Source organism: Rhamphochromis longiceps, linkage group LG5, assembly GCF_057381845.1.
Source record: "Rhamphochromis longiceps isolate RC_006_pf linkage group LG5, R_longiceps_female_GT1.1, whole genome shotgun sequence".
Classification (NCBI taxonomy): Eukaryota; Metazoa; Chordata; class Actinopteri; order Cichliformes; family Cichlidae; genus Rhamphochromis; species Rhamphochromis longiceps.
The window spans coordinates 31,606,160-31,621,168 of record NC_140561.1 but is presented as its reverse complement, the minus strand read 5'-3'; the positions used below and the strand labels follow the sequence as shown (position 1 = coordinate 31,621,168).

Here is a 15,009-nt window from a genome sequence, read left to right as displayed (position 1 = left end):
AAGCTGGAATCAGCTTGATGGAGAATTTTTTTTTTTTTTTCATGGATGAAACCCAGTGTTGATGTTATGGGGGAGCTTTGGGGGTCTATTCACGAAGGTCAGCTGAATTCTGACATTTTTCAACAGTGTTTAATTTGAATCATGCTCGACTTACTGCAGCTCAAGTTAATTATTTAGTTAACAGCGGCTCATTGACTCTGTAACAACTGCAGTAACTAGTTTGACATTTGGAGGAGCACATGTGCCTGTGTAGGTTGGACTTGTGGAAGTACTCTCCTTAGTGTTTCTTTGAAACTAAGGAGAGGTCATTCATCCAGAATTATGGATACGGTTGCTTGTTTTTCTTTAAAGTTTTGTGTACACACACACACTTTTTTTTTTTTTAGATGTTTCTTTTTAATAACATAGCAAAATGAGTTGAGCAAAATGCCTCCTTGTCAAAACTAGTTTCCCTTCCAGTACATGTGCTCAGGCCATTGCATAAGCCTGAGGGGAGGTACTTTGATCTTCTTTATCAAAAAAGTATTACATTTGGTTGAGGCATGTTTCATAAAGCCAGAGCAATTAAACAATTTGTTCATTTGCTAGACAGAAGACTTTTTTTTTTAAACTCTTTTTAATAATTCCAAACTTTTTTCCAGGGGTTATTATAAGCTGATATGTTGTTGTAACCAGGAATGGAAGTAGTCAAGTTGAGTGGCCACAGGTCACTAAAGTACAAACAATGCCTTAAAAAGCAAAATGCTGTTCTAAATTCAGTCTGAATGGGTGTTAGTTACATTATGCTAGGATGTCCAGTATACAATTCCCTTTTTGTTTTGTGTTTTTGCCTCATTAAATGTACCACATAACATGGTGCCTCAGTAGAACTTATTCTATATTTTACTAAAAGTTTTACACAAATCATACAAAATGTGCTATATGAAGTTCCGGTGCTTAGCTCACTATTACGGACCTAATAAAAGAATTACACAAACGATTAATGGGAAAATAAAACATGTAACATTAAAAACTCTTATCCAATTATTATTATTATTATTATTGAACATACATTAAGAAGATTTGTGTTTTCTCTTAAAGTCATATCCAACACATGCAGGTTATGCACAATGATTAAATTCTACTGTCTTAAAGTACCAAGTTTGTCTATTTTTGTGCTTTACTTTTGTGCTTGATGCCATTACTTGAGTATATATGTATATTACATAAGCTTCTTTTTTTTTTTAATTGTTTCTTAAGTTTAACTATGTCTAAAATAACTCAGTACTTTTACTGAGATTGAATTTTAGGTCTTATTTTTCTCAAATAGCCAAATAAAATAATAATTATAAAACTTTCCATCCCTGGTTATAATGTTAATACAACGGTTCTTCTTAAAACAGAATTATTTAATCACGACAGAAGTAACTCATTATAATGAGAAGTTTTGAGACTTGAGCACTGAGTAAATTCATTTTGCAAACGTGGCAGCAACACACTGCTGTGTTCACTGAGGCGATGTGATATCTTGGGACATCGAAGGCAACTGGAAGGAAATGCGAGTCTCCCATGAAGTCCACCTTTCATATCTCACTTTAGAGCTTTGGTCCTTGGCATCGCAGAGTGTTTTGTGCTATCCGGGTAAGCAGCTGTAACCAACAGATCTGATCAATAATATGGCCTGAGTCCGGGTCTATCGAAACCTAAAATGTGGCAGCAGTAGCTTGTGTGTTTTGGCTAGCCACAAATTCAGAAAACATAAATAAATTATAATAAAATCAAAAGAAAATGAGGCCCAGATTACCTTCAGAATAAAAATCCAGGGGATTGCTGTTTCTTGTGATTTGCCCTTTGTGCTTAAATATTTTTTTGCTTTTTGAGTAAATAAATAAAGTCCGGGCTACAGCAGCCTCGAGTGCTGGCTGTTTGGTCTGTCCGAGGCTGTCTCATTGTTTTTTTTCCTGACCTAACTGGAGCCACATAAAAATAATGTGTTGTCTTTACTGAAGGTCATCCATAATGTTTCCATGGTAACTGAAGGCATGAGGAACACCGGTTGCTGTGACAACCGTGTCAGGACCATGAACATTTGAAGCCTCTGAACATCTGACCTGGTCCATCTGCAGATCAGGTGTTCTGATGTGGTTTGGTTCTCCAGAGCTCTGCGGTGATCTGGATTTGTGCTGGTCTGAGGTCAGCCCAGTTCTGGTTTCACATCAGTCAGACAGCGGCTGGACGAATGAGGACGGAAACAACCCTCTCTGGTCTGGTTCTTCCTCTATGTAACCATGCTACACAGAGAGAGAGAGATGTTTACCTTAATGTTCACTGGACATGTAGTCAAACAGAGGTTTGAAGAGTGAGAGCCACTTGAGTGGATCACTGCAAAATTTTGCCTTCGTATTATGTACTTTTTTTTTTTTTATTCTAAAGGAGGGGTAAAGATTTGATTTTGAGCCCTGGTAACTTTTTAAGCAAAGGTAATATCAACAGTAAAACGTATACTTTAAAAAAATCTATATTTCTTTTTAATGCTCATCATAGAAAGATTATCTATAAAAGCTACTGAGGTTCAAGAGCACTTTCACAAATGGTGATGCCATTTTTTCCAGAGAATTAGTTAATAGCAGTTTGATTTCATACATGCTGATGACTAATATAAGCTGCTCTGGCACAGGTTAGAGTATCCTAGCAAGAACTGAACCACCTTTGTTAGCAGTGAAAATCCAGCTAAACCCAAAGTTTATCCTATAAGCTTTAAATTCTCCTTACCAGAACAGGCCTCTGGGCATATGTTTCAGCTGAAGTACAGACTTAAGTTCAGAGGACAGATGAGGTCACACTGTGAGACTTTCTCCAACCCGCCGGCCGAGGCTCTAATGAGAGGTCGGGTTGGTGATACTGATACCTACCCACCAATCATTGTCCTCCTGTCCCAGGACCACCAGCACCTGGCCCTCAGAAAAGCTCAGCTCGTCATGGTGGTCGGCCTGGCAGTCATACAGCGCCTGAACCCGACGACTGGATGCTCCTCGAGGCTAATTGATACATACCAAATCAGGTGTAACATTATTGCTCTTGTATCACAGTGTAGCAATTATAATTTCATTGTACTGCCAATTGGAATTTGTTCCTCTGTTGTCCAAATATGATATCGATTCACTTCTTTCATTTTATGCTCATTCTTTGTACCTTTTGCTTGCATAACTACTGTACCTGCACACAAATTATTTGAATTATACCCCTTTACTATTAAGGATTTCTTGATCATTACTATGCAAATTGTCATGACCACTGATCAAAGACCATGAGTACTATTCACAGAGAGTTGGGCAATGGCTGTAATCACAGCATTGAAAGATGATGGCAAACGTGTTGCGGAAGCAACTGGATTGTGATTTTTTTTTCTTCCTAACATTAAAACACTGCAAGGTTGATGGGACGTTAAATATTTTCAAAAATCTCACCAGTGATCTACGAGGAAGTGGTTGAGGGGCGGAGCCTCTGCTTTCACTTTCAAAGCTCTGAGAGCGCTGATTGGATGGAGAGCCATTTATTGGTGCCTTACTGTTGAGGATCTGGAAATGGGAGGAGCCACTTTCACTGTCCGCCCTCCGAAAACCTCAGACAGAAAGATTCAGGTTTTAAGTACATTCTCGTTCATACAGGGACAATAATTACATTAAATATATATTTTACAATTTCATAATAGAGAAAAAATAATCATTAAAATGCATTATTAATTAGTCATAATTAAGTTTTAAATGACCTGAAATGACTAAATTAAATTATTTTTAAAAAAAATAATGCGTTTTTGTGCATGTAAAGTAATACATGTTTGCATATATTAAATAATGTGAATATTAATCTCTAAATTCAATTCACTTCTTTGTCAGATAAAATAACCATTTTTTTGGAACAGTCACAAGCAACACATGTGCTGTAAATAAGAAAAAGCAGCAAATCCTCAGATAAGATTTTGGAATTTTCACTAAAACTGCAGATAAATTTTGTTTTAATAAAAATAAATAAATAAATAAATAAAAAACCATCATAGAAGTCAGTGTAAACTCATAGAAGCCAAAATGTATCCTCAGATTTTGTCTGCTCTTCTGCTCTCTGGTTAAAGACTGTAGGTGCACGCTGTCTGTAAACATTTATCACAGATAGGCATAATGGATTTAACAGACTCTTGATACGTAAAACAGACTCAGGTCTCAGAAGACGTTTTGGGACAGGAAGTACCTCTGTCAGATCGTTCAGTCAGTGAGCTGAGAGGAGAAGCTGGACTGGAAAAAACAGAGACAGACAGGGAAGAGAAGGAGTCCGTGTTATTGTCTGTGGTGTTTTGAAGCTCATCACACTGACCTGTATTTCACCTCCTATCCACCAGAGGTCAGTACAACCTCAATTTATCTAGGTAGAAACTGCTTCACTTTGTTTAAGAATAAAGTTCCAGCTTTAACCTTTTATGTCCTCTTTAATTCTTTTACAATCATGTATGAAATAATAAACCAACAATATTCATATCTGCTGTCTGTCCCAATAAATTTACTCTGACAGATTTTGAACAAATTCAAATTTTAGGATCTCTCCTAAAATTAATTTGTTTCTATTTTGCTTAAAACTTTGTTCTACGGGTTTGAATTCTGAACAACAACATGAGCAGAATAGCACCTCGGTCTGTGAGACATCCCTTCATCGCACATCCAATTATAAGCTTCATCAGCAAAGGTTAAATTTTAGCTTCTTTTTTTTTTTTTTAAAGCTAGGATACAAAAACACAAAATTCAGTGGACCATTTTAGAACACTGGACTGTACATACAAACTCCTGTAGTGCTCCTGGAGTTTGTATTCATACAAAAAACAAAAAAAACAACAACACACTTACAAAATAATAAAGAGACACAACCGGTGTTGTGATCATCAATGCAGCAGCTATTGCACCAATGATGATCACAACACTGGTCATGAGACAGATTTTTCCTGGATGTGCTCGATGCAGTGCTGTGGATACTCACACACACTTCCTGAAGGAGGAGTCTGGACCACTGTATATCCTGGGACTGGCTGGCAACCCATAATCTACACACACACACACACACACACACACACACACACACACACACAGTTAATAACACAGTATCCTTCTGACTGATTAATTACAGTGTGTTTCTCAGATATTACCGTGCTTACTGGACTCAGAGCAGCTCCGCTTGTGTCGGACGGCGATCGGAGAGGGAGGGGTAATCCTTCTATTTCCTGTCAGGGGAAAGAATACCTCACCCTCTCCCTCTTCTTCCTCCCCCATACCATCTCCTCCAGACGGAGGTGGAGGAGGAGGAACATTGGGAGCTGAAAGCCAAAAGAGAGCATTGAGGTTTTTCATTCAGGCAGCAGGTAAAGCCAGAGAAAGACGTTGAACCAGATAAAACATTTAAAAAATGTTTATATAAGCTGACCTTTGACCCTGGGAGGCAGCGGGGGCGCAGGAGAGGATGGAGGAGGAGGTGGTGGGCTGGGGACGGAGCCAGCGGGATGGCTGTGAAGCTCCATAGCCATGGCGAGTCTCCTCCCCACACTGAGAAGGCCTCCAGCTGGTCCTCCGGGTGTTCCAGAGGAGGACAACGTGACACAGGAGGAGTTGGACTGACTGAAGCTGAAGGGACGGGAGGAGAAGGAGAAGGAGGGGGTGAAAGAAGAGGATGAGGAGGAAGTGGAGCGCTCCTTTTTCAACGGACCATTCTGAAACAGAGGGTGAAGCACATGAAGACGTTAGCAGAGAGAAAGCAGTGAACAATTTATAAAGATCGATAGCTTAAAACTCATTATGAGCATCATGACTAAACTGCAGATTTTATGCACAAAGACTTTTACTCTAACGAGGAAGGGAGCCAAACATGTTTATTTCAAACAGAGTACAAACCAATGGGCTGCACCATAACCCAATAAAATAAGGATTATTTCAAATTGTGAACTGTGCAAAACTCCGATAGCAGAGTAGAGTAAATCATAAATACAAGTAACATATCCCCCTTATACTTATATATGAAAGCAGAACATGAAGAAAAGGCAGTGACATCATTTAAATTACTCTGAGGACATTTTTTTGTAAAAATCTCAACTCAGCAGCCTGTCAGTTGCCATGGTTACCTTGTCATCAAAGTCATCATCACTGTCGTACAGGTCGTCATGACGAATCCTCCACTCGTACTCCACATGGACGTGATGGTCAAACTGGTTGGACTGGGCTTTCTGCAACTGCACACACACAGTAAAATATTTGTAAATGAGGATCACCTTCAAAGACAAGGGACAAGGCTTTAGGAGCTACTGACCTATCAGGTTTGAGCAGTATTTGACTGCATGCTGCTTAACAATCTATGCTGAGAGTAAAAGATGGTCAGTTGAGGATAGGTCCAAAAACTAGGTGCCTCTCTATAGACTGCCTTTAAAATGCCAGATTTTACAACAGAAATTCACTTGTTTACAACCTGCTAAAATAATTAGTTTCAGCTCTGTATCTGTTTTGCTCTTTTATAAAAACTACACAGGTGTTCAATGTGAAACTTTATCAACGCCTTTTGGTTAACAGGTAAGCAAGTAAGTACCGTTTCACAGGCAAACAGTCACAAACCACTGCAACAGAGTAAAAATATTAAGTGCTACAACAGCAATACAAAATCAAGTTAAAACACAGACTAAAATTAACAGGTAGGTGACTTAAGCTCACTATAGACAAGATAGTCTGCTAGCTTTGACCTCCACTTATATGACTCACTAAACTGGGGCTTTCACCATGTTTGACGCCTTTTTAAAGATATAAGATGCATTGCTGTGCAGTTAATTATAGTAACAGACCATCATTTATCTTGCTAAATACATTTTTTAAAAATTAAAAAACTAGTAATTTAGTCCTCTGGCATCTTGGTCAAATATGGTGATAACACAGTATAACAGGTGGTTACTGATTTATCAGACAGTCTGATGTGAATCTGTAATCAGAGCGATGACCTCACCAGTGCCTCACAATGGGTGTGCTTCAACCTGCGGCTCACATCCAGAGCGGTTTCTCCTAACTCGTTCTCTGAAATAAACGGTTAAGATATTAATTAATAATGAAATAATTACCAAATATCATCAGTTTATCCAAGTCACCAAAAATATTCTACATGTAAAAACTAGGGGTGCAACGATATTCGTATCGATATTGAACCGTTCGATACAGTGCTTTCGGTTCGGTACGCATATGTATCGAACAATACAATTTTTTTCAAATTTTTTTTTTTCAATTTTTTTTTTTTGTGTCCCGTTTGGATCTATAGCCATCAGAATTGTTGTCTTGAGGCCAAGAAAGATGCCAAGAGGATTTATTTTAAGTGGATCATCATATTGGTCCATTTGATTGACCTTTATTATAATTATGAATTTATTTTATTTTCAGTTGCAAACGGGACAGACATGACTGTGGGATAGGACAGGGGGAAAGAATGAAAGAAAGAGGGGGAGAGAAAGAAAGAAAACCAAAGGGGAGAAAAAAAAAAGAACAATACAAAATTTGTAATTTATTTTTATCAACTTTCCTTCTGACGATGCTGTCTGTGTTGAGCGCTCAGTGAATCTGCATTTGACTACTCCGCCTAGGCTCGAGAGTGCAGCCTAGGCGGAGTAGTCGAACGCAGATTCACTGAGCACTCAACACAGACAGGATGGTCAGAAGGAAGAGCGCAGGGCAAGCTAGCGAGACAGAAGTGGACCTCCCCACCCTCATTCAGATCTGGCGTTTGGAATTATTTTGGTTTTCATGTGACGTATGACCCTGAAGGTAAGCGAGTCATGGACTAAAGTAAAACAGTATGTTGGATGTGCCATGCAATGCTCAATTACATGGGTGGGAGCTAGTGTGTTAGCGCAGTTAGCTCGTTAACGTGTTGGCCGTCTAGCCCCTCTGTATAGGGTAGCTCGTTAACGGAGATTTGCCGTGTTGTGGCGTTAAGGTTATTTCAACGAGATTAACCTGAAAGCACTAGTGGGAACACAACGAATATGACTGCACATTTACACCGACATCATCCTAGTGCAAAGACAAAAACAACAAGCATGCATGCTACAAACTTTAGCCGAGTCATTTAGACAGCTGTTAGCACAGGATTCTCCTTATGGAGACCTGATATGTTTAATATGCTGCTGAGAATATAGCCCAGAAGAAGCGGATAGTATAGCTTTTATTTTGGAAAGAGACATTTCTCTGTAATAAACTCTCTTTTCCAAAGATGAGTGATTCCTCAATCAGATACAGGGCTCGCAATATCGCTAGCCCGACGTCCCGGGGCTATCTCTGCCCTGCCTGTCGGGCTATTGTAGGAAGGAAAAATATATGTCAATGCTTTTGCATTCTTTCAGAAATGTAGCTGGGTAATTATGTCATTGGGTGAGCCACTGTCAATATGTGACATATTGAAATCGTGTTTGAATTTGCGCTTGTTTTTTTGCTTTCACTTTGCAATCGCGCGAACTGTGTATAGAGAGCGACAGCACTGATCTGTGAGTGATGATAATTTGTGCACCAATTCCTCTGACATCGTCTTATTAATTGTTAGCTTACTATGCAAACATGACAAGTGAAATCTCCCGCAGCTTAAACATGTGAGAGGTTGATCGCGCAGAGAATCGCTGAGCTTATGTGAGTGCGGCAGGATATATATTTCACTACGATGACCTGGATGACTGAGAACCTTCACAGACAGATATATATTTTAGTTCTGCTGAGCCAAATAAGACAGGTCAGGGTGAAGAAGTGACAGCCAAAGAAAAGCTTACCACAAAACGGAGAAGTTATGACAAATCAGACTATAAGGCAAAAAGAAAGTGCAGCTTTATGGTTTCATGGACAAAAGAATTTCTGTGGCTGCAATATGACGAGCTAAAAAACAACACGCACAAGGGTTAGGGTTAAATTTAAAAACTGTACTTTTGTGTTAAAATATATATTTATAATTTTAATAAATGACAAATTAAAAAGGCATGAACATTTTTTTTTGTATCGAAAAAATATCGAACCGTGACACCAAAGTATCGAACCGAACCGAACCGTGAATTTTGTGTATCGTTGCACCCCTAGTAAAAACCTAAAAACTGTGCGTTTTACTTATTGTCTGACAGTCCTCCTGTGTTGTTGTTTTTTTATTGGGCCTCATCTATTGGCTGGAGTCGATGGGCATGGGCGCAGAAGGCAGGTGACTCTACATGGAGAGTGAGGCTGAAGACCTACAACTCTACAGACACTGATCTTCTGTTTCAGGTTATCTTTAGTTTGTCTTTGCGATCCTTACTGTGAACCTCTGGATGATGTGGTTGTTTGAAATAAAGAGTGTTTTATCTTTGGGACAGTAATCCTGGTGAACTCGGATTATTTTGGATGTGAAGAGTCTGACATTTTTCTCATATGCTTTATCAGAATGACATTAAATAACCTCTACACACAGTTGATGCTCAACTGATAAATGAGAGCTCTGACAGATACATTATACAAGTGTGTGTGTGTGTGTGTGTGTGTGTGTGTGTGTATTACTGATGTGTGTGTTGGCTCTGGCTCTCAGCAACAGCTTCACACAGTCGGTCTTGTTGTGTAGACAGCTGTAGTGCAACGCCGTGTTTCCCGCTGATGTCTGTGTATCAACATTAGAGCTGACAAAAAAGAAAAAGAAAAACATGCAGGTAAACACAAAGGTACACACACACACTGAGGTGTAACAAAGGTTTCCATAGCAGACTGACCAGTTCTGAGCCAGGAAGTCCAGGATGTGCAGTGATGTCCTGTCAGCCAGTAGGACAGCTAAATGGAGCGCTGTCTCTCCTTTCTCCTGATGGCAAGAAAACAATCTCTTGAGATTATGTTGTTCCCAGATTATTAATACCATGCATCTTAATGTAGCTGTGCGTGTGTAGCTGATTATACCTGGGGTTTTTTATATCTGTATGTGTGTGCGTGCAATCCAACATGCACATCAGTGTGCCTGTATCAAGTATGTTTAGCTACCTGTATGTGTGCGTGCAGTGGCTGGCTCAGCTCTGCCCTCTGAGCGTACAGCTGGATCAGAGTGTAGATATCGCAGCTCTTGGTTGCCTCCTGCAGACGAAGTCGCAGCGCCGAAGTAGAGCTATGACTCCGCCTCACAAAGTTAACATCTTGATACTTTGACAGGATGAAGTCTTTACGCTCCGGCCTGCACGTCAAAAATATACAACATCAGATTTGTTAGAGTGTGAAATATTTCCTTTGAGTGTGTGCACCTGTGTTCGTCTCTTACATGTGGCTGTGTTGAGAGGGCTTCAGTGACGGACTCAGCAGGTTGGCTTCCAGTATTTCGTTAAAACCAGAATTACCGACATTCCTGGCCAACTGGGAGATACAGAGAGAGAGAGAGAGCTCACAGTCAAGGGCAAACAACATGAGGGCCATGTAATACCCATTCAGTGGGTATTGTATCAAGAATAAGAATCATCATGATTTTTAACCTCAGAATAAGCTAGATTGGATTAGTTGGGGGACTCTCTCCCAACTCTGTGTGAACGGTACTCATGGCTAGTTTCAGTCATGACTGAAGTAGTAATTTGGATGAGTGACGAAACGTTTCTCCCACTGAAAACGCTACGCCCAGATGAACAGAATCAACTTTTGGGGATTTACTTACCTGGATGATTGAGAATGCATCGAGATGTAACGTTACAATCTTTTTCAGTTTGTCAGAGGTCACTGCTGACTGAGAATTGGAACTTATTATGTCTTGCATGGATATAAATCTCTTCTCTGAATTAACATTAAATAACCAAGTTTGACATTTAGTTAAATATTTTCTAACATTACATATGTCAGAATAAACCACACTGCACTGAAATAGTAAAGATCCAGCTGCAAAGCAATGGAAATGCACAGCAGGAAAAAAAAGACTCTAAACGTTGAAACTACCTGAGAGTTTATCTCTACAAATGTCTTTGATAACTGTTCACAAAGCTAACTGAAACTATGACACATGCTAATGACAGTTCTCAGCTGAGCACATGTAAATGCCCTGCACAGTAGCATTTCAGACGTGAACCCAGTTACACCTGGAAAGCATGACTGATAAGCTCATTAGCTAACAGGTCTGACCTACCAGCAGGTCTGAGGTTCCCAGACTGTCCAGGCTCAGAGACTGGATCCTGGAGACGTGGACCCCCATTTCCCTGTGGATGCCTGAACACTCAATACAGGTCAGGATACCCAGGTTTGTAGACAGCCACCCAGGATCTACAGTAAGAGAGGTCAAGGTCAAAGGTCAAGGTCAAATTTATTTATATAGCACATTTCCAGATAGAAGATGCTGCACAAAGTGCTTAACAATGTAAAAATGGCATTAAAAAGCAACAATGTAATACAATAATAACAATAATAGGACAATAAAAGAATTAAAATAATAACTAAAACTATTTGAAATAAGACCAAAATGCTTGGGCCATAGTGTGTTAAAAGCCAGGGCATAGAAACGTGTCTTTAGTAGTGATTTAAATCGATCAAGTGTTTGTGCAGATCTAATATTTAGGGGGAGACTATTCCAGAGTCTGGGACCTGCCACAGAGAAGGCTCTATCGCCATGAGATTTGAGATAAGTCCGTGGGATGGACAGCATTAATTTTGAGCTTGACCTCATGGTTTTTCATGGAGCATAAGCAGAGAGGAGCTCAGACAGAGAAGGAGGGGCTCGGGCATTAGGTGACTTAAAAACAAAAAGTAAAAGTTTAAATTGGATCCTGTAGGAGACAGGAAGCCAGTGTAGAGAAGCTAAAACTGGGGTTATATGCTCTCTCCGGTTGGTACCAGTTAGCAGGCGAGCAGCTGCATTTTTGACCATCTGAAGACAATGAATGGAGGCCTGGTCGAGACCAAAATACTATGAATTGCAGTAGTCCAATCTGCAAGCAAGGAAACGGTGAATGGCACGTTCAAAGACATTAGCCGGGAGGTATGGTGTTACCTTGGCTAGCTGTCTAAACTGAAAGAAGCAGGAAAAAAAAAAAAAGAAAGAAGCAGGACTGGACTACTGCACTCACCTGCTTATTCAATTTAAAACAATCATCAATGTAGACACCGAGGTTTTTTACATGTGTTTTACAGGAGGAGGAAAGGGGGCCCAGAGTGCCATCGATGTGATTATTGACAAAGCTGCCAAAAATGACAACTTCAGTTTTATTTTCATTTAGCGAGAGAGATTTTTTCCACATTAAAAGCCTACCTTGGCACAAACCACCTGATTGTAGAAATACAGACTGCTAATAAGAAATTATATAACATTTAGCAGATAAATATTAAATACACGCTTGGAATTAAACTAAGCTATTCATTCAACTGTCTTATTTGCCACAAAATAATCTTTCAATTATTTGCTTGATTAAATATGACACAATTAAATCAGTAATCTCTTCGGCATAACATCTAGTGTACTTTATTGGTTTGATTACCTGGTGCGCCACAGTCACAGCAGCTGTTGTTTCCCGGCATCCGTTTGATGTCATCGGTGATGGCTCGGGTCAGATCCTCCACGCTGCTCTCACTCCCTCCTCCTCCTTTTCTCCCCCCGTCCAGAGCCATACTCAGAGCCTCCTGCTTGCTGTTAGTGAGCACTGACATCCAGCTGAAAACAAACAACACTTCTTAATAATGTGTTCTCATTTTTAGACCCAAGATGATGTGAGCACCACAAGAAAAGAGTAGTCCGACAATTTACCACCATTACTATATTAAAAACACACACACGGCCGCTGACATCTCAGTCCAACCTCTCTCAGACAGCGTTTCAAGAGACATGCATCTCACTTCTTTAGGTGCAAAGTTTGTGGAGCAGCAAAGGAAACTCCCCTTCTGTCTAACTAAACATTTTCAGACTTGTAATGTTTAGTGTCTAGTGTCACATGTGCAATCATACTGCCCAAGACCTGCAGAAACATAACTCATACTGTACGTGTAAACTTAGCAGAGTGGCCCGTTAACAACCTGCCCGAAGAAAGTTTTACTTACGCCACACACTCAGCTTCATCTTCAGCCAGGAAGTGGTAGGTCCGATTATCTGCAGGAAAAGGTGTATCTTATGCTTACAGAGACGTATTTATACAGTACATAATACTGTTTACATGCATTTAAATTTATATTTGGATGCATGCAGTTTTTATCTTGTGTTAAATTATGTACGACTTCAGTGTACATGTAGAATAGCATTTAGTGACACTTACGAGAGATAAGGTCAAAGCATTTCTTATCCTCCACGCTGGGTTTAACCTGACATGTGAGCAGGTTGAGTCTGGTGGGAGGTTTGTTCGGCTGAAAAGCAGAAAGAACGCTGCTGATAAGATTCAGTTAAAACATAGACAGAAAAGAGAACTAAGCCAAACAGATTTTTCCTGATGTTTTTATCTCTTTATACATTTATACACATGCACTCACAGTAGCATGCGCGATGGTCAGGTAACAGTTGTGAACTGAACATTTCCTCTTCTGCCACATTTTCCTCAACCTGTAACACAAACACAGTTTTAGTCCTTTTAGTGATCCTAATAGCGCTGACTATCACCAAGTGTCTTAGTGCTAGGGCTGGGTATCGTCACTGATTTCTAGAATCGATTCAATTCCGATTCACAAGGTCCCAAATCGATTCGATCCACGATTCGATTTAATTCGATTCGATTCGATTTAAATCTGGGAAATTTTGACAGTCAGAAGTATAATTCAGATCAGAACATTTACATATTTTTGTATCTATATAAAAAGGAAGCTGACACTCGCAAGACTTTATCCAAGGTGTGAGCATCACAGCAGATGCCTTTGTGTCAAAGTAGCTGAAGATAAAACACAGAAAAACATGAAGGTGATTTTCCTGGCCTGGGATTTTATAAAAATATTCTGCAGTACATCAAAAACGAAAGAAAACCATTAATTAATGAACATTGCCTCTGACGCGGTTTTATTAGACACACGGCTAAGCATTTTGCATTTTGAATAATATTAAAAAGTTTAAATTTGTTCAGTATTGAACAGCAGAAATGAGGTTTTCTTTTCGGAAGAATGTAAAAGGGAAAAAAACAGCGGCCGACAGCGCTGTAAACAACAGTAGCAGGGGCGGAGCGTGGGGGTGGCTTACGGGGCTTAAGCCCGGGTTGTTTTGTCAGAAGCCCGGGGTATTTTGGAGTGTAATTTTTTCATAGTTAGATGCCTGGCTGACAACTGTATAAAACAAAAAGTACACACAATATTCGAAGCACATAGTGCACACTGTGGGAATTTACGACTGTGCGTGAATCCCCCCCTGATATTGGTATGATCCAAGCTCAGGCACTAAGCGACTGAGCGAGGGGGCGGGGGGAGCTGCTGCCCGTGAGTGCGCTGTTGGAGAGACGGAGCCAGCCATACTAAGGAGAGCTTAAGTTTGAGCAGGTACCAAAGCAAATCATTCGTACCGTACAAATAATGTAAATATGACGGTGCATCACGAAAGATTGATATGAAACTGATCACTTGACCAATATTATTTTACTTGCTCTTCAAGTGAATCAACAAATGGCGAAATGAAAAGCCGAACAAATGCTATTTTTTAGAGAGTCTTAGCTTAAGTGTGTTTATTTCATATTTTCAGTTCTTACCCTCCCCGACTAATTCGGTTTCAGTTATGTACTGAAATATAAGAATGGACATTAGAGGCTTCTTTCAAAGAAAAAACTCAGGTAAATGTTATTTTATATATTATGCTTTGTATGTTGTTCAGTATATTTCTATGCAAAACAAGAGGGATTTCAGTACACAGCAGGATATTCACATTTGTGACCAGATATTTACATACACTTTAGGGAGAAAACATAAAACATTTTTACTGTACAACATCAATTTAGAGTAAATTTTTGTTTTAGATAAATATTGAAATATATTTTGAATTAGTTAAATGTCAGAATAAAGAGAGACAGAGCTTTCTATTTTTTATCACTTTCATTAAATTTAGGAGTAC

The 15,009-nt window shown here is 39.5% G+C and overlaps 1 protein-coding gene across 4 annotated transcripts in view; it reads right to left on the bottom strand.

The window, feature by feature from the left end:
- Positions 1–2,088: 2,088 nt before the first annotated feature.
- Positions 2,089–15,009, bottom strand: part of unm_sa1614 (un-named sa1614) — a 22,502-nt gene continuing 9,581 nt past the window's right edge. For 2 of the 4 annotated variants that reach the window (XM_085407199.1, XM_085407200.1), the window contains 17 exons: positions 13,458–13,527; positions 13,247–13,334; positions 13,035–13,083; positions 12,479–12,651; positions 11,137–11,270; positions 10,291–10,382; positions 10,020–10,206; positions 9,552–9,843; positions 7,000–7,067; positions 6,134–6,241; positions 5,443–5,725; positions 5,168–5,335; positions 5,002–5,065; positions 4,225–4,268; positions 3,447–3,601; positions 2,892–3,017; positions 2,089–2,270 (listed from right to left, as the gene is read on the bottom strand). In XM_085407199.1, the coding sequence (XP_085263325.1) occupies positions 2,196–2,270; positions 2,892–3,017; positions 3,447–3,601; positions 4,225–4,268; positions 5,002–5,065; positions 5,168–5,335; positions 5,443–5,725; positions 6,134–6,241; positions 7,000–7,067; positions 9,552–9,843; positions 10,020–10,206; positions 10,291–10,382; positions 11,137–11,270; positions 12,479–12,651; positions 13,035–13,083; positions 13,247–13,334; positions 13,458–13,527 (2,176 nt within the window). In that variant the 3' untranslated portion in view covers positions 2,089–2,195. The remainder of the gene's footprint in view (positions 2,271–2,891; positions 3,018–3,446; positions 3,602–4,224; positions 4,269–5,001; positions 5,066–5,167; positions 5,336–5,442; positions 5,726–6,133; positions 6,242–6,999; positions 7,068–9,551; positions 9,844–10,019; positions 10,207–10,290; positions 10,383–11,136; positions 11,271–12,478; positions 12,652–13,034; positions 13,084–13,246; positions 13,335–13,457; positions 13,528–15,009) is intronic. The other 2 variants (XM_085407202.1, XM_085407201.1) reach the window with 2 other exon arrangements.